The sequence below is a fragment of the Pseudogymnoascus destructans genome (genome assembly GCF_001641265.1).
Source record: "Pseudogymnoascus destructans isolate 20631-21 unplaced genomic scaffold scaffold_8, whole genome shotgun sequence".
Taxonomy (NCBI): Eukaryota; Fungi; Ascomycota; class Leotiomycetes; order Thelebolales; family Thelebolaceae; genus Pseudogymnoascus; species Pseudogymnoascus destructans.
This window is the reverse complement of record NW_020167527.1, coordinates 352320-375682: the sequence shown is the minus strand read 5'-3', so window position 1 is coordinate 375682 and position 23363 is coordinate 352320. Positions and strand designations below refer to the sequence as shown.

At 50.7% G+C, this 23363-nt stretch overlaps 10 protein-coding genes and 1 non-coding gene across 11 annotated transcripts; 5 read left to right on the top strand and 6 right to left on the bottom strand.

Moving 5' to 3' along the window:
• Positions 1-390: 390 nt before the first annotated feature.
• Positions 391-1440, top strand: VC83_03801 (uncharacterized protein; the record flags this gene model as incomplete). The annotated part of the gene is made up of 4 exons (XM_024467443.1): positions 391-686; positions 745-1033; positions 1152-1263; positions 1327-1440. Exons 2-4 carry the CDS (start codon positions 747-749, stop codon positions 1438-1440), a joined length of 513 nt encoding a protein of 170 aa, XP_024324867.1. The 5' UTR covers positions 391-686; positions 745-746.
• Positions 1441-1888: 448 nt separating this feature from the next.
• VC83_03800 (uncharacterized protein) lies at positions 1889-5312 on the bottom strand (the record flags this gene model as incomplete). Its single annotated transcript, XM_024467442.1, has 3 exons — positions 4389-5312; positions 3260-4333; positions 1889-3213 (listed from the first exon to the last, which is right to left on the bottom strand). Exons 1-3 carry the CDS (start codon positions 4450-4452, stop codon positions 1889-1891), a joined length of 2463 nt encoding a protein of 820 aa, XP_024324866.1. The 5' UTR covers positions 4453-5312.
• A 292-nt stretch (positions 5313-5604) lies between these two features.
• VC83_03799 lies at positions 5605-5694 on the bottom strand (the record flags this gene model as incomplete). Its single annotated transcript has 1 exon — positions 5605-5694. It is a non-coding gene; the product is annotated as a tRNA-Glu (tRNA).
• A 553-nt stretch (positions 5695-6247) lies between these two features.
• On the bottom strand, positions 6248-10265 carry CRM1 (Karyopherin transporter). The gene is made up of 6 exons (XM_024467441.1): positions 9939-10265; positions 9841-9870; positions 9713-9785; positions 9585-9656; positions 6782-9533; positions 6248-6727 (listed from the first exon to the last, which is right to left on the bottom strand). Exons 1-6 carry the CDS (start codon positions 10002-10004, stop codon positions 6487-6489), a joined length of 3234 nt encoding a protein of 1077 aa, XP_024324790.1. The 5' UTR covers positions 10005-10265; the 3' UTR covers positions 6248-6486.
• Positions 10266-10496: 231 nt separating this feature from the next.
• Positions 10497-13315, bottom strand: VC83_03797 (uncharacterized protein). The gene has a single exon (XM_024467440.1). It carries the CDS (start codon positions 13153-13155, stop codon positions 10582-10584), a length of 2574 nt encoding a protein of 857 aa, XP_024324786.1. The 5' UTR covers positions 13156-13315; the 3' UTR covers positions 10497-10581.
• A 977-nt stretch (positions 13316-14292) lies between these two features.
• MOB1 (Mitotic exit network component) lies at positions 14293-14671 on the top strand (the record flags this gene model as incomplete). The annotated part of the gene is made up of 2 exons (XM_024467439.1): positions 14293-14377; positions 14430-14671. 2 exons carry the CDS (start codon positions 14293-14295, stop codon positions 14669-14671), a joined length of 327 nt encoding a protein of 108 aa, XP_024324785.1.
• Positions 14672-15132: 461 nt separating this feature from the next.
• Positions 15133-16008, top strand: ATP5 (ATP synthase F0 subcomplex subunit OSCP atp5; the record flags this gene model as incomplete). The annotated part of the gene is made up of 3 exons (XM_024467438.1): positions 15133-15309; positions 15427-15744; positions 15802-16008. The coding sequence occupies 3 exons, from the start codon at positions 15133-15135 to the stop codon at positions 16006-16008; spliced, it is 702 nt and encodes a 233-aa protein (XP_024325109.1).
• Positions 16009-16151: 143 nt separating this feature from the next.
• VC83_03794 (uncharacterized protein) lies at positions 16152-17623 on the bottom strand. The gene has a single exon (XM_024467437.1). The coding sequence runs from the start codon at positions 17187-17189 to the stop codon at positions 16443-16445; it is 747 nt and encodes a 248-aa protein (XP_024324784.1). The 5' UTR covers positions 17190-17623; the 3' UTR covers positions 16152-16442.
• Positions 17624-17767: 144 nt separating this feature from the next.
• RPB3 (45 kDa subunit of RNA polymerase II) lies at positions 17768-19661 on the top strand. The gene is made up of 3 exons (XM_024467436.1): positions 17768-18254; positions 18318-18883; positions 18944-19661. Exons 1-3 carry the CDS (start codon positions 18195-18197, stop codon positions 19344-19346), a joined length of 1029 nt encoding a protein of 342 aa, XP_024324789.1. The 5' UTR covers positions 17768-18194; the 3' UTR covers positions 19347-19661.
• Positions 19647-20763, bottom strand: DIC1 (Mitochondrial dicarboxylate transporter). The gene has a single exon (XM_024467435.1). It carries the CDS (start codon positions 20586-20588, stop codon positions 19839-19841), a length of 750 nt encoding a protein of 249 aa, XP_024324788.1. The 5' UTR covers positions 20589-20763; the 3' UTR covers positions 19647-19838.
• A 213-nt stretch (positions 20764-20976) lies between these two features.
• On the top strand, positions 20977-22873 carry VC83_03791 (uncharacterized protein). The gene is made up of 2 exons (XM_024467434.1): positions 20977-21305; positions 21364-22873. Exons 1-2 carry the CDS (start codon positions 21173-21175, stop codon positions 22725-22727), a joined length of 1497 nt encoding a protein of 498 aa, XP_024324787.1. The 5' UTR covers positions 20977-21172; the 3' UTR covers positions 22728-22873.
• The last annotated feature ends 490 nt before the right edge of the window (positions 22874-23363 follow it).

The window sequence follows — 23363 nt, the reverse complement described above, 5'->3', positions numbered from 1 at the left end:
TCTATTTGAAAAGGCGCCGGGGACGGCGGCGGGGGAACGGCGGTGGTGGGTGAGCGATTATTCGAAATACCCTTTTTGTACGATAAATCGTTCGGGGATGGGGGAAGGGGCAACGGGGAGGGGGTTGTACGCACACGTGTATGGGTAGAATTGGAATGAGTTTTGGGATTCCGGAATGTAGTTTTGTGGTTTTTGGCGAGGAAGGCGTGTTTGAGTTGCGATATACATATAGGGATTTTCTATGGAAATAGAAGTTACATACATCATAATTTTGGCGAGATGTTGGGGGGGTTTTAATTGTGATTATTTGCTAGACATGCGTTACTGGGAGATGGCAATTTTTTATGGGCCGTTTGCAAATATAGTGAGAACGGGAACCGTATACCTTCAGGGGATTTAATATGTATTATTGTCTCTTGAATAATATATATATATGTTTTCCCATCGAGACTCCATGCGCTAGCTAGATGGACGGACGACTTAAGCTTCACCACCTTTTGCCTCCCTCGCTAATATCCGCCCGCAGATCATCGCTTATAGCACCACCGCGTGGGTTTGTGGGGTACCGACGACGACCACAGCTACAGCTCAAGCTGGAGCTGGAGCTGGAGCTGGTGTACGAGCAACATCGATATATATCACCACAACTACACCCATTAACCCCATCAACCGCAAAGTCACCCAAGGTACCCCACCCCCCTCTGTCCCTCTACACAAACACGCCAGCTAACCCCCCCCGCGCAGCAATGTCATCCCCCCCATCAAGCTCACACACCCCAACCCCAACCCCGACGAGTATCCCAACCCCCCTCCTCTCTTCCAGTGCTACGGAACCACACACCACTACTACCACATCATCTTCGACACAAACGCCAACCGCGACACAAGCTGCGACGTCGACATCAATATCGAGTCTGAAAGCCGCGCAGCGGGATAGGCAGGCGAGGAATAAAAGTCCCAAGAGTGGGGAGGCTGTGTGGTGTGGCAATGATGGGGGTGCGGGGGAGGGGAATGAAAAAGAAGTTAGGGAAGAGTATGTCGGTCGTTCTTCCGTATTGTTATTTGTGCTGGGAGTGGGATGGGGGGGTGGGGAGAAGGTGTGGGGGAAATGGGATGAGGAGAGGAGAGGATGAGAGGCTGACGAATGATAGGAAAGTGAGTTATACGGATGATTCTTATGAGGCGGTCGAGAGGAGGAGGTGGGCAGCCACGATATTGGATTGTCCGGAGCTGTTGATGATGCATGCGCAGGCTAGGCAGGATGTTCGCCCCACCCCCCCCAATTTCTTCCCCCTGTACTCTAAAGCTGACGGTGCGGCGGTACAGACGATACCTTCGACGAGGCTGCACTTCACGAAACTGCTGTGTGGGTATGAGGATTCGCCGCGGAAGACGAAGAAGGCGAAGGCGAGAAGGTCGGGGAGGGGGGTTAAGGAGTGAAGGTTAAGGAGTGAAGGTTAAGGAGTGAATAACGGCGTGGTTTGGGTTCGGGTTTGGAGTTTGGCTTGAGGGCTTGGAGTTGGGTTCAAGTCTGGGATTGGAGCTTGGAGTTGGGGTAGTGGTCTAGGTTTGGGGTAAGGGTAAGGGACAAGCAAGGAGTTTGGGGTATACACAGTTAGACACACGACGATCACGGCATTTTTGACGACGACGACAAATTAGGTAATTCGTTTCGTGGGTATTCATCACACCTCATCCATCCTATACAAGAGGCCGTGGACATCTCTATCTCTCCCCCTCCAATATGTATCACAACACAACACCCACCCCATGCAACCCATTCCCATACCCCCCTTAAAAATATATCCCAATCCCAAACCCAGCCTTCCATGCTATTTTCGCAAACAACAAGAACAAGACCCTTAAAAAGCACGCCAAGATACACTTACTACGCATACCTAACCGGCGCCCCCCCATACGCCCTCTGCGGCACATTCCACTGCCCATCATACTGCTGCCCGCCCGCGCCATACTCATACTGCGGCGGCGGCGCGCCCATCCCCATCCCCCCCATGCCTCGCTGCTGCATCCGCGGTGTCGGCACAACCGCATACCCCCTCCCCTGTCCCTGTGGCGCCCAGCCCGCCCGCCCTCTCGGTGGAGGAGGCGCATTAGGGGCGTACTTCCGCTGTCGACTCCTGCGCTTACAGGAGCTGAAGATACAGCTGATAATCGCCAATAACAGTAGTCCTCCGACGCTGGCGCTAAGGCCGATAACGAGGGGTTTATGCTGGTCCACCCACTCCTTTATGCGTCCGCCGACAGTAGACCCCTTGCAGGCACCGTTACTGCATTTCCCTCCCCCACCACACTTCGTTCCGTCGAGGAAATTCTGGGTCAGCCCCTCGCAGTAGTATTGCGAGGCGTCAGTCGCGCAAAAGAGCTGGCACCCATCGTCGCTGCACTGGTAGTACTGCGGTCCCATAAGAGTCTTACACTGTTTATCCCTCGATGTGCACTGTCCGCTCGCGCAGGTCAGTCCGTCACCGCTAGCACCACAGCTCGATCCCTCATCCGCGTGCGTATCCGCCGGACACGAGGCGGCGGTTCCGGAACACGTTTCCTGGGGATCGCAGTCGCTCGTCGAGGCGCGACATATGGTGCCTTGGGTAGCGAATTGGCAGGTGGAGAGACAGCAATCTTCGTTTGAGGGGTCGCAGACGGCGTTGTTCTGGGTTTTGAATTTACACGTCGTGGGGTTGCAACAGGGGTTATCGCCACACCCTGTCGCGCCGCCACAATCGCAGTCCTCGCCCATCTCCACGATGCCATTGCCGCACTGTGAGCCGGTGATGGTGGGGACGTTGCGGTTGCTCGTCAGACAGTTCGTCTTCACCGATTGTCCGCCGATGGCGCTGCAGATGTTGCCGATGCTGCAGGGCGAGAAATTCGTGATTCCCACGCCGGTGGAGGGGTTCATGACGTATTTGCCGCCCGCTGAGCAGGAGTTTTTGGAGAGGGGACAGCATTGTTGCGCTGCGACTGTTTTGCCGTCCGCGCAGGTGGTGGAGTCGCAGTCGTGGACGGCGCCGAAGGTGTGCCCGACTTCGTGGGCGATGACGAGCCACTCCGTGTCTGTCTTGACGACGACGTTGGCGCCGGACACGGTGTCGTTGGAGCCGCCTTGGGTGGAGGGTTGGGCGGTGTTGACGCAGGCTTGGCCGAGCCAGGAGAGGCCGACGGCGGAGCCGGTGCCGCAGGTTGTGAGGAGGGCTGGGGATGTTAGGAGGGAAGTATCAGGTGCGGGGGCTAGACTTACTCCAGTAGGCATTGGTATCTTGGCTCGCGCCTCGCCAGGCTGAGAAGAGATTGAGGCGGTCTTGGATCTGAAGACCAGAGTTGCAGTCTCGGTTCCATGGTGTGTTGACCTGCGAGACTCCTGGGCATGTACCGTCGGTGATTGTGAGGTTCTGGATCCCGAGAGAGATGTTAAAGCTCTCCTCGTACAGCACTGATGCCGAGTTCATCTGCGTGATTATGTTGGCGCGTACTGATGACGACGAGTTGAAGAATTTGGTGTATGTACAATCCGTTGCGATTCCAACCAGGGCGACCTTTCGGGAGGTGGGACAGCCGGCTGGGTTTCCGATGCTGTTCATGAGGTTGACAGCCGCTCCGTTTCCAGGTAGGTTTCCGGTGGGGTCGATGTCTCTGCCGAATATCGATCCTGAGGAGATGGATCCCCAGTAGGATTCGCCCCTCCTCAGGACAGGAGACTGAGAATACACTTGATTATACACTGGATGCTCGGGCATCAAGTTGAATATCAGATCATCCGACAAGCACGACCCCGTATTCACATCTCTCTTGAGCTCTCCCCTGTTGGATTCATCAGGCGTGATGTCGGAATCCCTCCAGACAACCATAATATCCTCTCGGTCATCCTCCACATACGGGTCCAACTCATGCTTCGTCGCGACGTATGAATTCCTCGGGTGAATATGATGATGGTTCCCATCGATCCTGAATGCTCCTTCAAAAAGCGGATCCACGCCGTCCCGATGTATCACCACTCTCGCCCATCCCGCGTGTGTCCATTGTGTATCCTCATGAGTGCGAACCCACGCATGACCCTTGAAAACCCTGTGGTCCGACCGCTCTATCAGTTCCACCTCCCGCACCTGCCCATCAGCCCCAATATAGTTCACCGTTGCCCCCTCGACTATAACGTCGTCATTGGGGTCCAGCGTCAGCTTGATATACTGCTGCCGGGCATGGAGATGGAACGAAAGATCGAAAGAGGAGTATGCATGTACACGATGCGACGGCGTGTGTATTACCGGTTCATCGACAATCGAAAGATATGAGAGAGGAGCTCGTTTGACGGAATGTGCTGGATCATTTCTGTCAGGACCTGCCCGGCGAATATGACGGCTGGGTAAACATACCTTGGGCGATATGGGAGAAGCCGGCGCTGACGAGGGCCGCCGCGACGCATCTTAATAACCTCATAACGCACAGAATATGACGCTATATACACCTGAGACCACACGCCCGACTTCGGCGAGCAACGGACGAATAGCCCAACAACCCAGGGCGATTAAATAGCACGTATATACCGGTCATGCAGCGAGTGTCTGTTGGTTTCGTTTTTTTGTCCCCAGCAAGGTGTGGTGTCCTGGCGCTCTAGGGGTCTTGGTATGTTTCAGGCGTACAAAGCCTTTTGATTTAACGAGCGACAAAGGAATAATAGATGCTGTAGAAAACGATGGGAGAATATATTAACAGAGTAAGGATGTGTTAGAGAGAGGAATGAGGGAACAGCACAGCATAATAGTAAGAGGGTTAAGTTTTGGTTTGGGGAGACCCAAGTCTCAGGTTTGAGGTTTGGTTGGTTATCAACAAGCCGCCCAGCCAGCACAGCCTTCGCTGGCGAGTAGGGGGTGTACATGCTATTATGATACCTATGATATCCACCGACGCCCACCGACGCCCACCAGACGCCCACCAGACACACAAATAAAGCCAAGCCACTGTTGATGCAACATGAGCGGAACCACCGGAACAATTGACGTCTGCGTCTGCGTCTGCGCCGAAAGCAGTCGTAAGCTGATGTGAGGCTAGCCACAGTGAGTGAGTTGAGTACGTACTCCTAGTACTGGTCGCTGGGTGGCAGCCAGGCAGGCTGAGTACCTGTACCTCCCGCTCCCGTCGAGGCCAGGCTCACGTAAGCGCCCGGTGCACGTGACATCAGCCTTGCTCGGCATCGGGATTTTTAACTACCGTAAGAGTATAATTCAATCGACAGACTCCAACAAGAAAAGAATAGGCAAGAAAAGGGGAGAAAAGGGGAGAATAGGCAAGAAAAGGGGAGAAAAGGGGAGAAAAGGGGAGAAAAGGGGAGAAAAGGGGAGAAAGGGGAGAAAAGGGGAGAAAAGGGGAGAAAAGGGGAGAATAGGCAAGAAAAGGGGAAAAAAGGGGAGAAAAGGGGAGAAAAGGGGAGAAAAGGGGAGAAAAGGGGAGAAAAGGGGAGAAAAGGCAAAAAAAGGCAAGAAAAGGCAAAAAAAGGCAAGAAAAGGCAAAAAAAGGCAAAAAAGGCAAAAAAGGCAAAAAAGGCAAAAGAATATGACGCCTACCTACTTGAGAGTAGATGGTTCTGAAGATTTCCGAACCGGGGAGTCGAACCCCGCGCAACCGCGGGTTCTGATCAATGATCATGAGAGGCGGATATGTTACCGATACACCAGTTCGGATCCGTTTTTGATGGGAGGAGTGGGTTATATCGCTAGATATACCCGGTGAGAGACAACAAGTCTGTGGAATCGATCATCACCCTCCTGCTCCTGCGTAAACTTACGAGGGATAGGAACTGATTGATTATATTTATAATTCCACGGGTTTTGATTATAGGATAGTAATCGAATATAGTAATCGAATATAAAAATGAATATAAATCCGACTAATAAACCAAGGCGCACGAAGACAACGTCAACCAACCGATCACTTGCTCCTGTAACTATAACCATCTGATAAAACCGATCACCAGTCTTATAATAAATAAATCGACTTGGCGAATAACACATTGATCTACGCCATCACTCACCACCCAAGCAAATTAAAAACCAGTCTCATAATAAATTGCATCGACGATAAAACGCCAACCAACGGTATCATTTACTACCTTAACTAAGAACCACTGTGCGAGTAAATTATCTTTTCCAGGCATGTACATACACCATCGAAACAAGAAAATAATCCATCCGCATCATCATGACCCACCCCCCTCCTCTCTCCCACCACCCACCATCCTTCCCTCTTCGCTGCCCACAAAATCGGCCGAGCGAGACACCAACTCTAGAAAGTAAAAATAAAATCATCGGGGCCCCGGCAGAAAGCAACCCCCTTTTTCAGACTCAAAAATTAAAAGCGGAACTTATGAACGCCCTCATTATCATAGAGCAGTACCCTTCGGACCACCGAGAGACCCAGCGGGGGAGGGGGTCAAACGAGCGTCGCTACCCTACGCACCCTACATCCCCGTTCCATTTATAGCTCATCATCCTCATCGAGCTCGGACGGCTTCAAGAGCCCACCGACCTTCGACAGGCGCTCGCGCTCGGCGGCACGTGCAGCGGACTCTTGCTGCTCCTTCTCTTCGGCGTAGAGCTCCGTGTTGTCGCCTGAGAATTCCTTGAGCTGGATCAGGAAGTCGCGGAGGCTGAGCTTGAACTTATCGGTCAGGTGGTTGAGGGTGAAGAGGCCCTCAACGAAGGACTTGATTTGGAGACTGTGAAGGTGGGTTAGTAGGTGTGATGCGAAGTGGGGGGGTGGGGGGACTTACGGGGCGAGGTTGGTGAATGCGGTCTGGAGAAGGTTTGCTACGAAACCACCGAGGAAGTCCTTGTTGCTGGTGCCTGATGGGGCTTGGTCGGCGGGGTAGATGGGACCCTGGATCTTAGGTTGGGTGCCGTCACCTGGGTGGACGAAGTAGAACATGCGAGATAGAAGTGTTGACTGCGACTTGAACCCAGCCTTGTGGTCGTTATCACAGAGAACAAAGAAGACGTCCTGGAGAATAGGAAGGAAGAATTGCTGGAAGAAAGCGCTTGAAGTCTGCGGGTCAGTGTCGGCAATGTTTGTGATAAGCTCGAGACACATGTTAAGGCCTGCATATTCGACCTCGCGGTTGTCGTGCTTGCTTGCCCACATGCATGAATCGATGACGAACTTGAATTGCCTGTTATCCAACTTGAGGAGTGCTGGGAAGCAGTGCATGTTGATGGCGCGTAGCAGCGAGAAGAATTCCACACGGTGCTCTGGGAACTCGGAGAAATCCTTGTTTATCATGTTTAGGGTGCACTCGAAGACGTTCTCCATAATGACCGGTACTTGATCTTCCATAAGTCCAGAGAGCTTCTGGATGATGATGGACATGACCTTCAGGACTTCAGCGTCCCTCGCGTTTGCCACGTTGCGGTTGTAATCGACCAAGACAGCGTCTAACAGGGCAGGCACAATGTTGGTGCGTACCATTTCGAGGTCATCTGCTCTCTCGACATAGGTCTCGATAAGCTTCAAGATCTCCTTCTTGATCGTGCGAAGGCCACGGACCTTGGGTGTCCTGGTGGCAATCTCGCCATCCCTAGCCACTGCCTCAGAAATCATCTGACTGGTTGCCCTGTACATGGAAAGCATATCGAGGTAGATCTTCCCAATCTGAGGGTAGAAATAACTTCCGATAGATGTGCAGGCGGATACGTTGGTCTTCATGACGTTGCCAATGACCTTAATCGTATCTCCGTCTTGCAATATCGCTGGATTTGCCGTAGCCTGGCCAATAATGGTGTCCCAAGCGGCATTTGGATAGGACATGAGCTCAGCGATCAGCCTTTCCTGGGCATTCTTTTGTGGCTGGGCAGCAATCATGTAACCGCATGCCTCGTAGAATGTATGAACTTGCTGAGGAGATAGGTCGCAAGTGATTTTCCGCATTGTCCTCACGATCTCCTCAATAAACGGCTCTTGCTCGCCTGGCTGAAGGGCAACAAAGTGGCGCTTGCATTGCCGAGCAATTTTGATAAATGTATCACATGCCATATCCTGAACCCCCTCGTGCGACTCGTGCATGAACTCAAAAAGCTTGTTCACAACAGTCTTTAAGAACTTCCAGTGGGCCTTCAAGAACCGCGGATACTGTCCGACAATATACATGATATTACTGGCGACGACAGCCTTGTTGTCCTTCCCTCTCTTCATTTCCGTTAAGCCAAGGAGGTCTTTAATGACAGTAACCAAGAATCGTTTCTCGGTCTCTTCATTCATGGCCATAGAAATCGATCCGATAGCCCAGCATAGCGTATTGCAGTTGGCCCAGGACCATTCGCTGCCATCGACTTGCCGAGACAGCTTCTCAGTCATAATATTCTCAGTATCAACGACGTCCAAGTGAGTGAGGTAAACCAGGCACTCGCGGGTTGTCTTGTATAATTGAATGGTGTCGCTCTCCTTGACGAATTCACGAACAATCTCTCCCTCCTCATTCTCCACAATCAAAACCTCTTCTGGCCGAACCATCTTCTCGATCATGACTGTCCTCAAGTTCGAGAGAACCTCGTTGTACTTGTGCTTTCGTAATGGGTAGTTAGCCAGTACATTCGGGTTCAATGCTCCGCCATTGGACAGACCGCCGACGCCCATGTTGACTAAGGGGTTCACATCTGTAATCGGTAACGACTGCATCTCCTCATATAATTCCTGAACAAGCTTGGTCCAGTACTCTAGGCAGATCTTGAATATCTCGCGGTCGTCAATCTGAGAAATTCGAATAAGATAGAAGTGCGCATGTGTGAGGAAGTCTCGGTTCGGTAAGTTTTCGATGAGGTTGAGGTGCACAGAGAAGAAGTTGCACAGGAATAGCGCTAAGTTCTGGATAAACTCTTGATCTTTTGAGTTGCTGGAGCTGTACGTAGACTTCAAATCCAGCGACAGGGGAATAATTTCCGAAATGGTGGTTAAGACCTCAGTGAACATCTGCACCTGCTTCTCGTCGTAGAGCCCATGGCCCTCGGTTTTCAAACCACCGATTTCTGTGAGGCCCTTCAGTGTAATATTTCGAAACTCAGGTGTCTTCAGGAATCGAGTACGGAGGGTGTCGATAATCGGCGTCTCGAAAATATAGCCCAGGGGGATCCAGTTGAAGAATCGAAGGAGCGTCTCGAGGGTTGCCTTGATGAGACTAGGTTGGTTAGCGGTAGTCAAAACTTCGTTGCACAGCGAGAAAATCGACGAGAACTCGAGGCACATGGTGCTTTTTAGGTTCTTGGTCTTCGTAGATGTCATGGCATCGGCCGAATAGTCGAACACTTCTTCTGAAAGCAAGCGTAATATAGACATGTTGTTCTCGCAGATCGACAGGCTCGTGCGGCAGGACGAAACGATCTCGTTGATAAACGTAGGCCAGTTGTGAGGCCATTCTTGCTTGAGGATAGAGACGAGGACCAGGTTGAGCTTGTTGAGAAGGGTCCGCTGCGTCTTCAAAGACTCCTCCGACGAGGAGCATTGGATGATGTAGTTAACCACAAAGTTGCGGATACCTGGGCACAGTCAGCATCAAGCTGAATGAAAGACCAGTAGAGAAGGCAAACCTTGACACTGCTCCTTTGGCAGAACCTTCCAACGCGTCATAATCACATTGTCGAGCACCTGTAAGCCAAGGTCTGTATCCGTTAGCCGCGCCCTGCTATAACTCCATCACAAGGGGCCCGGGACATACACTTTGTCTGTGGGTATGTGGCCTCTTGAAGTATCTTATCAACAAGCAGCCAAGCATCTTGATCTTCTTTGAACTATGCCGGGATATTAGCTGCTGGCCGAAGCTCCATGAGGCAGGGGTCGGTTTACCTGGTTCATCGTAGCCTGAGCAGCTTTTTGCTATCCATCAGTGAATTAGTGAGTTGTTCGAGACGATTATGAGTGCCAGGAGATGCCTGCTAACTAACCTGCTCTCCTCGGCCTTCATAGAAGGTTCGGACGGTCGCGTCCAGCTCGGCGATGGATAGCGCCATGGCGTCAACGATTCGACGAACTGTCGTGGTGGTATTCGCAGATGAGCTTAAGATGTTGCCAGCTATAAAAGTAAAGATTTCGGTGCAGCTTGCGCTGGAAGGATCCTATAATGAAAGAGAGATGCGGCTGTGGTCATTAATCCTGGTGAAGTTGGGACGGTCCTTGATGGTGGGGCAAGGCTGGCAGTTTGTTCACCAAGCGAAGCGTTTTAGAGAGCGGAGGTGATTACATATATAATGCCTGCAATTCCGGGGTGGAAGAACTATAAGCTCTTTGGAGTCTGCACGACGATTCTAACAACCAGTCTTCTGGGTACGGTACTTATATAATATTAATATCACCGTTGGTTTAATTAACAGCTATTTACTATTTTACGGTACAGCCAAACCTGAGGTTGTTGGATAACGATTTGCTGGTATCTAATCCACAGTTCTGGTTCCCTTGGCAACAAAATATCACGGGTAGACATACAGTATCGTAGTAATAACTTCTATCAAATCCGCCTTGAAGGCATTAATTACTCTATTCTAGGGACCGGTTGATGATATCCATACGCTACATCTCCATCTGTTATCCTCATACCTTATGCTCTTCCACGCCCTCTTTGTCATTTGAACTTACCGTGCCATAAACACGCAGAGGCACCGCAATCTCAAAACTCTCACAGTTTAACATTTCTGCTGCTGCTAAGACAGCGCCACGATCATCCCGCGAAACCTCTTCAAGCAATTCAGAGTCGTAGGTAGGGTTCCCCTCCCTTGTGCGATCGACACGTGGAGTTACAAACTCAATTAGAATCTTCCAATCCAGGGACACGCCACTGGTGATGAAGCTTGGTGTTGCAGCTACGGGTATCGATGGCGAGAACACGATTCTTCTCGCAAACAATGCTGATTCTGAGTGCGAGGCGTGCGTTTTGCGGGTGACGCGGTTTATACTGACATCTGACCGCAACGCTATCGACTGATCTACCTTTTCAGATGATTCTAGCGACGCGTGCACGGCGTAGCATGCGATTTCTGCATCGGCGAACTCAATAATAGCGGTGACGGTTTCTCCAAGGCGATATGCTGGTCGAGCAAGCATGACAACCGCAATCCTTTGCCCGCCGCGAGCGATCTCGAAACGATTTGCACTCTGCTGCATGTCCGTTGCAAGATTACTTCGTAGTATTGCCATGTCTATAGCTTCTTTTGCTGACGCAGGTCCTGGTATACTTGAGAGTCGACGTCGTTGCAAATTTGCTGTTGGAGAGAGGAGCGAAAGGTCTGGTTGCTGGTTAGGCGTTGTTAATAGGTCATCCACATAAGAGAGAAATTCATCGTGTGACGATTGGGCTTTCTTATTTGACACCGGTGTTTTGGATGATTGTTCCACAGTGCCAGTTGCCCGATCCAAAATAGACCGAATAGATGCTTGGTCTTTTAAGATTATATATGGTGACATGAGATCGTGACCAAGGAGTTCGCCACGATCATTCACACTCCCAAGTACCCTAAATGGCACTTCCACAGACTTTATTTGCTGTTCTTTTGAACCTCCGGGCCTTTGGGTTCCGAGGACTAGCTGGTAAGATATTTTGATGGCCCTTCCTCGATGCGTGGGCGGTAGCCCTCTGGGCAATTTGAATTTGTACTGGAAAGACTTTGATTCCTCGGGCGCCAGTCTCAAGTCAACAAAAAGTATGGACTGAGGAGTCGACAAAAGAGGGACCGGTCGTGAGTTAGCTATTCCTCGCATATCTCTGATACTACTGAGGTCGCTCCCACCCAGGAGACCACCTAGAGATTCGGTGATATTGCCCCAGCCAAATCCGCGGAGCAAACCGCTTTCTCTCTTGTTTTTTTCGATGCCAATCACGCCACCTCCTTGGCCACCAACGACGCCTTTCCTCTTGACTTCTTCAAATGGTTCCTGGTCGATCAAGGAGCCATCAAGAGTGAAAGACCCTTGGATTTGTGCATAACCCATCATGAGACTCTCCACTGTAGGCCGGTACTGGCTTACGTCAGAGACTGCTGAAACCTGGCGGGCATGGTCCGAACGAGATCCGAGGAGCCCTGCCCGTGGAGCAATATATTCGGACGCTAATGTTTCGGTTGAATTGTTACTCAGAGAGTAAAACTCGCCACTGTTCCTGGGTGTCTCGCCGTTGTTGTTCATAGGCGAGAGAATTCGAGCCGAGAGGGTGGTTGGGTCCCGTCCAGGAGGCATATCATCTTTGGATGGAGGGTAAAGGAGGCTATTGGACGCCTTTGGGCTATGAATAGACCCATTCTGGTCATTCTCTGTAGCTTCCAGCGGCGACTGTTCATCAACTCCTGGACCACTGGTGGCCGGGAATCGGAACGTAGTATTAGGAAACTTAAAGCCTTGTTGGGAAGGTGATGCAGATGCTTGTCTTCTGGCAGGCCTAAATCTTTGTGCAGCAGGTGCGCTCGAAGACGTTAGGGTGTTCAAGCTGTTGGTAGACTTTCTATGTGGTTCAAGTTCCCCTCGCAAAGTCGATATATCCGATAATGAATGGTTCTGGAACAGCGGTGATGGCTGAGTTGCCGACCTATGGGGCGGGGCTGATGCTGATGCTGATTTGGGACCATTGCCATTTGGATATGGCCGACGAGGCACAATCTGCAGACTGGCTGCCCTCCCATGCCGCCTGTATGGAACCCGGGGCGGTTCATTTGAATTTGAGCCTAAGATATCACTGCGGGCGGTATCATTCGCTCCCAAGGATATGATTGAAACGGATCGTCGGTGACTATGGCCTTTACTTCGGGGGGCGGCCTCGGAGATATTGTCGTTTCCTGGACGTGTATCGGGCTGTTGGAAATTTCCTAGCGCTGGAACATTCAGAGATAATGCTGAACGATGCCCACGTTTGTTGGGCAAGGAGAGTGAATTAGAGACATTGCTAGCTCTTCCCCGCCCATCTGATATTTGTGAGGAGGTGGTTGTCTTTGTCTTTCGGTGCCGTTCTCCTAGCGGAGACGGTCCGTGGGTTCCAGAGGGGTTCGCCGGTATGCGTTGGATCCCTGGTATGGCGGCAATATTCTTAAATGTTATGTTGCATCCGACTTCCTCGCCTGCGAAAACTGTCGATTGTGACCACTCTACGCAGACTCGAATGTTTGAAGTCGGCGGAGGCATCTTAGGGGTCTGTTTAAGATCGCTCCTTCCACTCGAAGAAGCTTTGTGACGGCGCTCATGGATGCAATTGGAGGCGCGCTGGATTTAATTGATAAATTAACATAGTTATATTATTCAAGAAATTATGAATAATGGGACGCAGGAAGGGACGCAACCATTGTTAAAGAGGATAAAGGGAACCTCGTGAGGTACGAGCGGACCAGCTCGAGTGGTTTGTGCCTAATATGTTAGGCGCAAGGGACGACCCCCGTCTATCGTACGATTGTTGCTCAGTCCGGCAGGGGGGTTCACAAGTAAACAGAGCTGCAACTCACCCACGTCCGCTCAAAAATCCAAGAACGAAGGACCTGAGGTTTCTAGTTGCTCAAGGTATTTAACTCCCCTCGGAATTGTTTACCCACCTCTCGCGTCTTTATCTTCCTTTGCTCTCGAGTGAGTTTGTTCAACTATCAAATTGTTGTGCTAACAGCTGGGATGTTAGATTTTGGGGCTCACCCCACCAAGCGGGCAACCAAGATGACTTCCTTCATTACCACCGTGTCAGTACTACCCTAGCATTCAAATATGCCTTTCCATATCCATATTTGATACTCGACGTCTATTTTATATTTGCAACCAAACATCTGTCTGAGACGGTGCAGCGAAATACTGGCCGGAGCTATTTTCCCCAAGACCCGAAGCTGCTATATACATTTCTCTCAGCTGACATAAAGAGACTTATAGTAACCAAAGAACCCGAAACCAGTTCAGACCAAGGAACGCAACGAAGGGAACGAGTAGTTACCAACTACGTCAGTATGCCGAAGCAACCCTGGGAGGTGGCAGCCTCCGGAAGATCGTAAAACTTCCAGAGGGGGAGGATGAGAACGAATGGCTTGCAGTCAACAGTATGTTGCCATGCGCTCCTTGATATTGCAAATATTACGAGACTAATTCCTCATGTAGTGGTCGATTTCTATAACCACATCAATCTACTCTATGGGTCGATAACAGAGTTCTGCTCTCCACAGTCTTGCCCAGAGATGAAAGCCACAGACGAGTGAATATGTCGATAAACCCAGGTTTATAATAACTCTGACGAGAGACAGGTTCGAATACCTCTGGCAAGACTCCGAGAACTATAAACGGCCAACCAAGATGCCTGCCCCGACCTACATCGAGCACCTGATGGTATGGGTTCAGAGCAACATCGACAATGAGGCTGTATTCCCAAGTCGTATTGGTGAGTGTACCTATTTTGGCATATTTAGCAATGCAGCTACTGATAGTTCCAGGTGTCCCGTTCCCAAAGTCGTTCCCATCGATGATTCGACAGGTTTTCAAGAGGATGTACCGAGTGTATGCACACATATATTGCCACCACTACCCTGTCGTGAGAGAGCTGGGTTTAGAGGCCCATTTGAACACAAGCTTCAAGCACTACGTGCTTTTTATTGATGAGCACAACTTAGCTAGCGGCAAGGATTTCTGGGGTCCACTCGGTGACCTGGTCGAGAGTATGCTCAGGAGTGATTAGGACAGCACGGCAGAATGGAGTTATGAGGAAGGGTAGAGAGGGAATTATGGCGTTTACAGGAGGGGTTGCTGGCGTATTAGCAGAATGAGTTGTTCATGATCCGCGGTGGATAACGTGCTCTCCCTATTTGACCAAGAGGATTTATAGCGCAATGGGAGACCGTTGCGTTCCACGCGAACAACTTCAGTGCTCGCTGTAGTTACTAAATCAGTTACCCGTTGAACGACATAGTTCATGAAGAACCAACATGCTTTTGAGTGTTTTCTGATCCTAAATTCATGTTAATTGTAATATCTGGACCCTCGCCAAGCCCATGTTCCCAATTTAACCTAGCGCGTCAATGCGGCTTGGGACCGGACGCCAAGACCTCGAAAACCTTGGGTGTAGCCGGACGACAGCCATCGAATCTCTTTCCGACGACTACTTCCACCCCACGCAGGCACTCAATTGCAGTCATCAAGATGAACGTTTCAAGGGCATTTGTTCGGGCTGCGAACACCTCAGCAACACGCGTGACAATTGTGCGCAGAGCCGCCGCTCAGCCGGCAATCCGCTCGTACGCAACTCCGGCCTCCAGCGCCGACACCAAGCCTCCTGTCGCCCTCTATGGCCTCGATGGCACCTATGCCAGTGCTCTGGTACGTCAATTCATCTCTATAACACCATACCCATGAATCAATGGCTGGCCATACCAATCGCCCGGCGGCCTGATAGCCCATAATGCATGTGACGATGCTGACATTTACCTCCCACAGTACACTGCTGCCGTGAAGACGCAGTCTCTCGAGACCGTGGCCAAGGCCCTCAGCGCCCTCCAGGAGGTCTATGTCAAGGACCCAAAGCTCTCCAACATCATGCAGGCGCCTACCCTCACCTCCGAGGACAAGTCCGCCATCATCGCTGAGCTCCAGAAGCACACCGGTGGCCAGGACAAGGCCGACACCGTCAAGAACTTCCTCAACACTCTCGCCGAGAACAACCGCCTAGCTCTCCTCGAAGGTGTCTGCACCAAGTTTGGCGAGCTGATGGGTGCCGCCAGGGGCGAGATTGAGCTTACTGTCACCAGCGCTACTGTATGTTCCCCCTTCCCGATAAAGCTACGGGTGGATTTAAACTGACTGGAACACTAGCCTCTCGACAACAAGACCCTCACCCGCCTCGAGTCTGCCGTTGCCAAGTCCCAGTACGTTGGCCAGGGCAAGAAGCTCAAGGTCACCAACAAGGTCAACTCCGATATCCTCGGCGGCCTCGTTGTTGAGATTGGCGACCGCACCATCGACCTCAGCGTTTCATCCCGTATCTCGAAGATGAACAAGCTTCTCACTGATACTTTGTAAATGTCTGGTCAGACGGAAGATAGAGTTCGAATGTTTTGGGAACGAGAGAGGTGTATCAATAGACTAGCTGTGACCTAGGTTGAGATGCAATGTATATGAAAATTGAGAACTTTAATCTACTTGTTCCATCTACTATTACGTCTAGGGAAGTTGTTCTTTCACAAGAGCGGAGAAAACTTTTGTGTCATGATTTTATTTTGCTCTGGTGAAGCTCGTACCGGGTGGCAGGTCACTGACATCAAATTAAAAAACAGGTAAGTTAAATAGTCCGGATTATATATATTTTATTACTCCGATACGGCCAACATAGTTGACTACAGCTCATAGTTGGGAATCGCCCTGACTAGTTTGTCACCTCTTAACGCCATCCAATAAAATGCCCCCAATGCCATGCTTCACTCAACGCCCAAATTAAAATGCCAATTTTAGCCACCCTACATTAGCTCGACGGGCGGCCTCGAAGTGTGGGCCAAAATCGGCCTATCGATATCCATATCACTGTTTGACTCAGGCTCGTCGGTGAAATCCTCAACCGCGATGGCTGGCAGTGCAGGGCTATCGCCGTGGTCTTGCGGGTGGTAGATCATTGTAGTGCTGCCACTTCGTTTCCGGCCCTCGCCATCGGTTTCACTCAATGGAGACGATGGGAGATCAGTGTTTGGTCTGTGGTGTAGCTTTGCCAGCGCCTCTGCCAAATCCTCTGCGTGGACTTGCTTGTTTGGTGCGTCCTCAAGCTTCACCTCCCAGCCGTGTGGTGGGGATGGCGGAGGAGAGATGAAGAAGAGCTTGCCTGCGTCCGGCAGGGGTAGGTGTTCGTCTTTTGTCTCTATGGATGTTGGCTGGCCAAAATACACCCTCACACACTCGCCCATAATGGACTCGCCATCGAGGATCTGTCGTATGCGGATTGCTGACTCCTCCTCAAAGAAGGATACGATGATGCGGCGGAATGATTTGAGAGGTGCCCAAGAGTGAATTGGTGCTGAGGAGTTGATGAGCTCTCTGATCGTTTGGAGGTTATCGGGTCGGAATATTTCTAGGCCGTTCAGGTTTGTGATAATGAGGGTGTTGGATGGAGGAGTAGGCTGCTGGAGAGCCGGGACTGCGGAAATATCGAGGCTGAGAGGGGTGCGTGAGCGTGTGGATGCTCGCGAGGACTCTGGACTTGACTGGGTCGTCATGGTGCTTGTAGTGTAGATGTTGTGTTATAGTGTGGTGAGAGAAGTAGTCCTAGTAAGGCTGGTATGTGGGTTTATTCGTGGTTTTGTTCGCAGGGATTTGCTTCTGTTGTCTAGATCTCAGATCCGATTTCTGAAGGTGTTGACTGAAGGTGGGCGAGGAAGAGTGAATATATACGAGGGTGGTGGGTATGGTGGAGGTCTGTCAGCGCTCCGTCCTTCCGTTTTGGCTTTCTCTACGGCTTTTGGGAAGTCCAGTAGCCGCAGCAAATTGTTGAGGATCGAGTCAAGGAGGACGGCGGGGGGGGGCGGTGGCAAGTGGTCGGCGACAGCGAAACCGAAGCAAGCGTCATGGGTGGGCTGCTGCGCCCCCGCCATGCTCTAAGGTACACTTGTACACGGCGCCAAGTCACGGGACTAACATCAACTAGATATAGGTACAGCATTAAGTAGTAAGAGAAAATGATGCCTTACAATGAACACCTAGAAAGACAACTTGTTCTTAATTTCCTGTGCTCTGCGCTTCCTCTGATATATTATCATAGTCTCTTTGAAAAACAGTAGTAAGTTATGCGTAAAAGGTGGTGACTGTGTAGTGAATTCAAAGCACGTGACAGTGACAGTGACAACGTGACAATGGAATTTAACGTGTAAAGGAACGTGCACGCGCCTAGGCTAGGCACAACCTAGACGCCTATTCAGCGCATCGTGGACAGCCTTGTTCAGTCGGCGCAGCTTCATATTACTCTTCACGATATCAACACCATTAGGACTCCACTATCCCACCACCACACGACAGCAACTGACGACGACTGCGGCAGCCACAGTTGCAAAGCCACCGGATCTTCCATCACCAATACTTGCGGCCCTGATCCACCCCTCAGCTTCCCTTGTGGTCGCAAGACGCAGGTGTCGGCGGAGGCTTTGTAGGCTTGCGACTCTGCATAGCTTCACTGCTCCAATCGTCCCGTTTAGTCTTTCGCTCGTGACCCCGCGCGCACAGGCAAGATGGATTACGATCCCATGAATCTGGATGAGGCCGTTGGACCACAGGTCAAGATATCCGATGTAAGCATCCTCCCTGCTAGCTGTCGCTCCATCTGCGCCGTAACTGCTAACTCGAAAACCTAGGCGGATAATCTGAGGGTGGACTTTGAGCTCTCCAATGTCGACCTGTCCTTCGCCAACTCCCTTCGCCGTGTCATCTTGGCAGAGGTGCCCACCATGGCCATCGATCTTGTCGAAGTGGAGGCAAATACCTCTGTCCTCGCCGATGAATTCTTAGCTCACCGTCTCGGTCTCATCCCCCTCAACTCGAAGAATGCCGCGGATGTCAACTACTCTCGGGATTGCGAATGCGAGCAATACTGCGAGCAATGCAGCGTCACTTTGTTCCTGAACGCGAAATGCGACAGCGACGAAATCATGAAAGTTTACGCCCGAGACCTGGTGGTTGACTCGCTCAAGGCTAATGCCTGGGTGGGGAATCCTATCTTTACGGATGAGGGGGGCAATGGACCAGTCATATGTAAACTCAGGAAAGGGCAAGAACTGAAGATGAAGTGCATTGCCAAGAAAGGGATTGCGAAAGAGCATGCAAAGTGGGCACCAACCGCAGCGGTTGGATTCGAGTATGATCCTCATAACAAATTACGCCATATGGATCTTTGGTTCGAGGAGGATCCAGCTAAGGAATGGTATGTTATCACCGCTGGACAGGATGATCAGTGAAGAAGCGAAATCTAACGTGCATACAGGCCGAAATCTAAATACGCCGACTGGGAGGAGCCAGCTCAAGAAGGCGAGCCTTTCGATTACGATGCCGTACCTGGTAGCTTTTATTTCGAGCTCGAGAGCGCGGGAAATTTGGAGCCAGATGCGGTTGTCCAGGAAGGCATCAAGGTCCTTCAACAGAAGCTTGCGACTATTATCGCGGGCTTGAGTGATGGCGGTGGCATGGAGAATGGCATGAACGGAGGCGACTCATTTGCACCTCGCAGCCCAGAATTTGCTGGTGGGAACGCTGGTTGGGGTGATGCAGGTTATACGACTCCGTATGGTAATGGAGGAAATGCGAGCGCATGGGGAGGGCAGGGTGCTGCTACTCCATACGGAGCGACCCCCTACGGGCAGCCAGCAGCGCCGAGTGGGTGGGACTGATGATGTTCAGTAGCAAAGTTGCTACCATTTTGGTAACCTGCTGAGAGAAAGAGGTAATCAGCCACGGGGGCAGAGTAACCTCAAACTGGGCCATCTTTTGCAGAGATGGCCCAGTTTGAAGTAAAGCGGCCTCTGGCCTGCAACAGGCCAGAGGCCGCTTTACTACATTGTACCAACAGTTCCAAGACTCATTGCATGGACAGCGGGCGTCAAAAAGGTTATTTATTGGACGCGTATGAAGCGGATCCAAGGTGTTACGTTAAGTGCACGTCGATTAGGAGAAATAGGCACATAATATAACACATTTTGATGTCTATTCAATATGGTGCCTCTTGACGTCTATACAAAAGTATCTAAACTAACGCCGATATATGCAATGCGTGTGGTGTGGCCACTAAACTCTAAGCCTCTCTTTCAGATCAAACGCCAGACCTTGTGTGTAAATAATACAGGAGTGGAGCCTGCGGCCACCCTTTCTCTTCACCACCATCATTACGCCAGGTTCACATCATGAAGCCCCTTGGCCTTTCGATAGATCTTCTTGTGCTGTTCCAAGAATAAGAACGTCGCAATAGTATGTGGGCCCAGACGTATAAAACTTGGGACCCACCCGCGGAACATCCACTTGACCCCCTCAGACTTACACACATCCTTCAGCAGCTTCCCCACGCCATTACTCTCCGTCGATGACATAATACGGGTCTTGATCACATCCACTGGAGAGCAGACCGTCGTAGCCACGAAACCAGCCACAAAGGAGGCCGTGAAATGCGTGGTCAGGTTATCCGTAAGAGGGGTATGCACGATCAAGGCTTGCTTGAAAGCGTCGTATGAGGCGAGCTGCGATGCTGTCATGAGGACAGCGCGCATGCTGTTGGGCCAGACGCCGCGGAATAGGGATTTCCATCCTTCCTCGCGGGTCATGCGGATCAGGCCGTCGATGGCATTTTTGTAGTTCCTGCGCTCAGCAGCTGGGAGTGCTGCGTCGTGCTGCATGCGGACGTTCAGGACATCAGCAGGGTTCCCTGCAAATCCACCGAGAAATCCAGAAGCAGAGGCGATGGCTATTAGTACAGGGAAGGAGGGCGTCGATGTCGGGGTTGTAGCGGCGGCCTTAAGCTCCTCGTAAACGCCGAAACGGGTCGTTGAGTAGGTGATTTGTCGGAGGAGGGACGCGGATAGACCACGGTACAGTCCTGGGAATCCATCATTCTTCACGACATGGCCAAACGTCGCGATCATGGTAGTTGGGGCATTGGCGCTGCGAGTCTGGAGGCGGACCTTGACTTGAAGTTAGATTGGGGGGTTTCCGAGTACGGAGCTTCTGCGTTCGCGCATTAACGTCGCATATGACGTACCTTAACTATTGAGAAATTAGCACATAAATATATATAAAAGATTCCAGCTCAACTTACCAAGATCCAGCGGATGCGTTACGCATGCGGCGAAACAACTCGCGCTGCCTCCAAACCAGAACGGGTAGCGAATATGGGCTCTATCCCATGCCTGCTTCCGCGACAGCTCTTGCTTCGCCTGGTTGGCCTTGGAGGACGTCATACTGCCAATTGGTTCACGCGAGGCATTTCGTATATTTGTATAATCGGAGATTCGAAATCAGCCACACTACGTCAGTCAAGGCACCGCCAATCCTCCATCTCGCTCGGCTTAATATTTCCGATCGGCTCTCGGGTCCCCTAAATTAATTCAAGGCCGGTCTCGGATAAATGTTATCGCGATAACATAGAAACGTCAATAGTAGATATTATATTGTTATACCTATCCTAATACTCGTAGTGATTGGACTTTGGTCCGTTGAAGGTCAAGCCATGCGACCTAATTCGGTGACCAGGTCGCCAATACGTGCCGGCAGTGATGTGCTATGCATTATCATAGGGCTGGGGGGCACAGCAAGTAGATCCAGTGTTAATGTGTGCTTGGGGCGTAGGCGCCTCGCAACTGGTATATCTTATTCCTCCGTCTGCGTTGACGTCAATGTACTAACTGGTGCTACTTCTAGTTGCAGCACCTACCCCGCTCCCACAAGCCTTCAAAATACCTGAAACCGTTGAAATTGGGGGAAAGAAATATCAAACGGACGAGTGGCACAATGTCCCTTCGACAATCTATACCGCCGTTGGGCGCCAGCTGCACCTGGAAAAGGACCACCCCATCTCCATTACACGCCAAATAATCGAGTCGGTCTTTCCTGCTCCTACATACAAGTACCATAACAATCTCTTTCCTGTCGCAACAACACATCAAAACTTCGATTCGCTCGAATTTGCCCAAGACCACCCAGGCCGAAGCAAAACGGACACTTACTATGTCAACAAAGATACCGTGCTGCGTACCCATACCAGCGCGCATCAAGCAGATACCTTTCGCCGGAACGAAAGCGAAGGATTTCTCATAAGCGCGGATGTGTACAGACGAGATGCGATCGATCGCAGCCATTATCCGATTTTCCACCAAATGGAAGGTGCCCGCATGTGGGATAGGACAAAGGTTCCAGGCGGTGACATTGTCAAAGCAGTCTGGGAAGATATTGCAAAACTACCCAAACACGACATGAAGGTCGAAGATCCAAACCCGCCCCATCACGCAGAGAGGAATCCTTTACAAGCTCCTCACACCGCCGCCGAATCGGAGGCCATCTCTGCTCATTTGAAGAGATCGTTGGAGTTGATGGTTGCGGAGATCTTCTCTCGTGCAAGAGCATCCAGCGGAAACGCTGATGCTGTCTCAACGGCGGAACCGCTCAGAATCCGTTGGGTAGAGGCTTTCTTTCCATTTACGAGTCCTTCATGGGAACTGGAGGTTTTCTGGCAGGGTGACTGGTTGGAGGTTCTCGGCTCGGGCGTCATCAACCAGAAAATTTTTACAAACTCAGGCATGCCTGATCAACTCGGATGGGCGTTTGGCATCGGACTCGAACGGATAGCGATGCTTTTATTTGAGATCCCTGATATCCGGTTGTTCTGGTCGAGAGACGAGAGATTTCTCGGACAGTTCAAGGGGGTCTCGGATGATCTAGCACTCATGAAGAGGTTTGTTCCATTTTCTAAACACCCAGCCTGCTATAAAGATGTAGCATTCTGGCTGCGATCTACTTCATCTGCTGCAGGCGGCGGGACGAAAATGAACAGCCAAGATTTTCACGAGAACGATATGATGGAAATTTTGAGAGATATTGCAGGTGATACAGTGGAAGACGTCAAGGCCATCGATGAGTTCACTCATCCTAGAACAGGGAGGAAGAGTCTATGTTACAGGATCAATTACAGGAGCCTGGAGAGGACATTGACAAACGACGAGGCCAACAAGTACCATGATCGCGTCAGAAAGGAGCTGGTGGAGAGGTTTGGAGTTGAGCTGAGGTAGTTGAAACTCTCCTATCGATACTGGGACAGAATAGGGGGATAGCGAAGCATATTTTGCCACCTTATCTTGTAAAATAAATAAATGTAATCAATTTCATGTACAAGTAAACTTACATTGTATACATTAATAATTGTTTATTATTTGTTAATAGTGCCAAGTTCATTTTTTGCGACTCATGTTGAATATAACGTTTAACGTAGGTCATGGTGTAACCGGAATCCAGCCACCACCGCCAAATTAAGGGTCACATGACTAAAATAAAAACCTTATTAACTTTTGCAATACTCTTTATCTACCTATACACTATTGTTAAATTCGTTAGAGTGCAAGGTAGTCTTATTAAAGAGTTATTTATAGTTCAAGTTTTGCTATAACGTACATGTATAGCGAAAGCGCCAAACAAGCGAAAGCGCCAAAATTATCTACCCTCACGACAAACATTGCGATAAATCTACCACAACATTAGAAATCAATTGAAACTACTCGGAGTCCTCTTCCTCAGAGGTGTCTATTACAATCTGACACGTGCGCGCATTGTGCCCAGTCTCACCACACTTGCCACAGCGACGGGCACGGGTTTCTTCCCTTGGCTTCCGACCACGGCTTGCCCTTATTTCCTGCTCTACCTGCTGCACA

Coding starts and splice junctions, on each gene's coding strand:
- CRM1 (XM_024467441.1), bottom strand. CDS start 10,004: ATGGCGCTATCCATCGCCGAGCTGGACGCGACCGTCCGAACCTTCTAT. Junction 9,786..9,840: donor CTCAGGCTACGATGAACCAG/GTAAACCGACCC, acceptor ATCCCGGCATAG/TTCAAAGAAGATCAAGATGC. Junction 9,534..9,584: donor GCCAAAGGAGCAGTGTCAAG/GTTTGCCTTCTC, acceptor GACTGTGCCCAG/GTATCCGCAACTTTGTGGTT.
- VC83_03797 (XM_024467440.1), bottom strand. CDS start 13,155: ATGCCTCCGCCGACTTCAAACATTCGAGTCTGCGTAGAGTGGTCACAA.
- VC83_03794 (XM_024467437.1), bottom strand. CDS start 17,189: ATGACGACCCAGTCAAGTCCAGAGTCCTCGCGAGCATCCACACGCTCA.
- RPB3 (XM_024467436.1), top strand. CDS start 18,195: ATGGATTACGATCCCATGAATCTGGATGAGGCCGTTGGACCACAGGTC. Junction 18,255..18,317: donor CACAGGTCAAGATATCCGAT/GTAAGCATCCTC, acceptor TCGAAAACCTAG/GCGGATAATCTGAGGGTGGA. Junction 18,884..18,943: donor GAGGATCCAGCTAAGGAATG/GTATGTTATCAC, acceptor ACGTGCATACAG/GCCGAAATCTAAATACGCCG.
- DIC1 (XM_024467435.1), bottom strand. CDS start 20,588: ATGATCGCGACGTTTGGCCATGTCGTGAAGAATGATGGATTCCCAGGA.
- VC83_03791 (XM_024467434.1), top strand. CDS start 21,173: ATGCGACCTAATTCGGTGACCAGGTCGCCAATACGTGCCGGCAGTGAT. Junction 21,306..21,363: donor GCGTAGGCGCCTCGCAACTG/GTATATCTTATT, acceptor TGCTACTTCTAG/TTGCAGCACCTACCCCGCTC.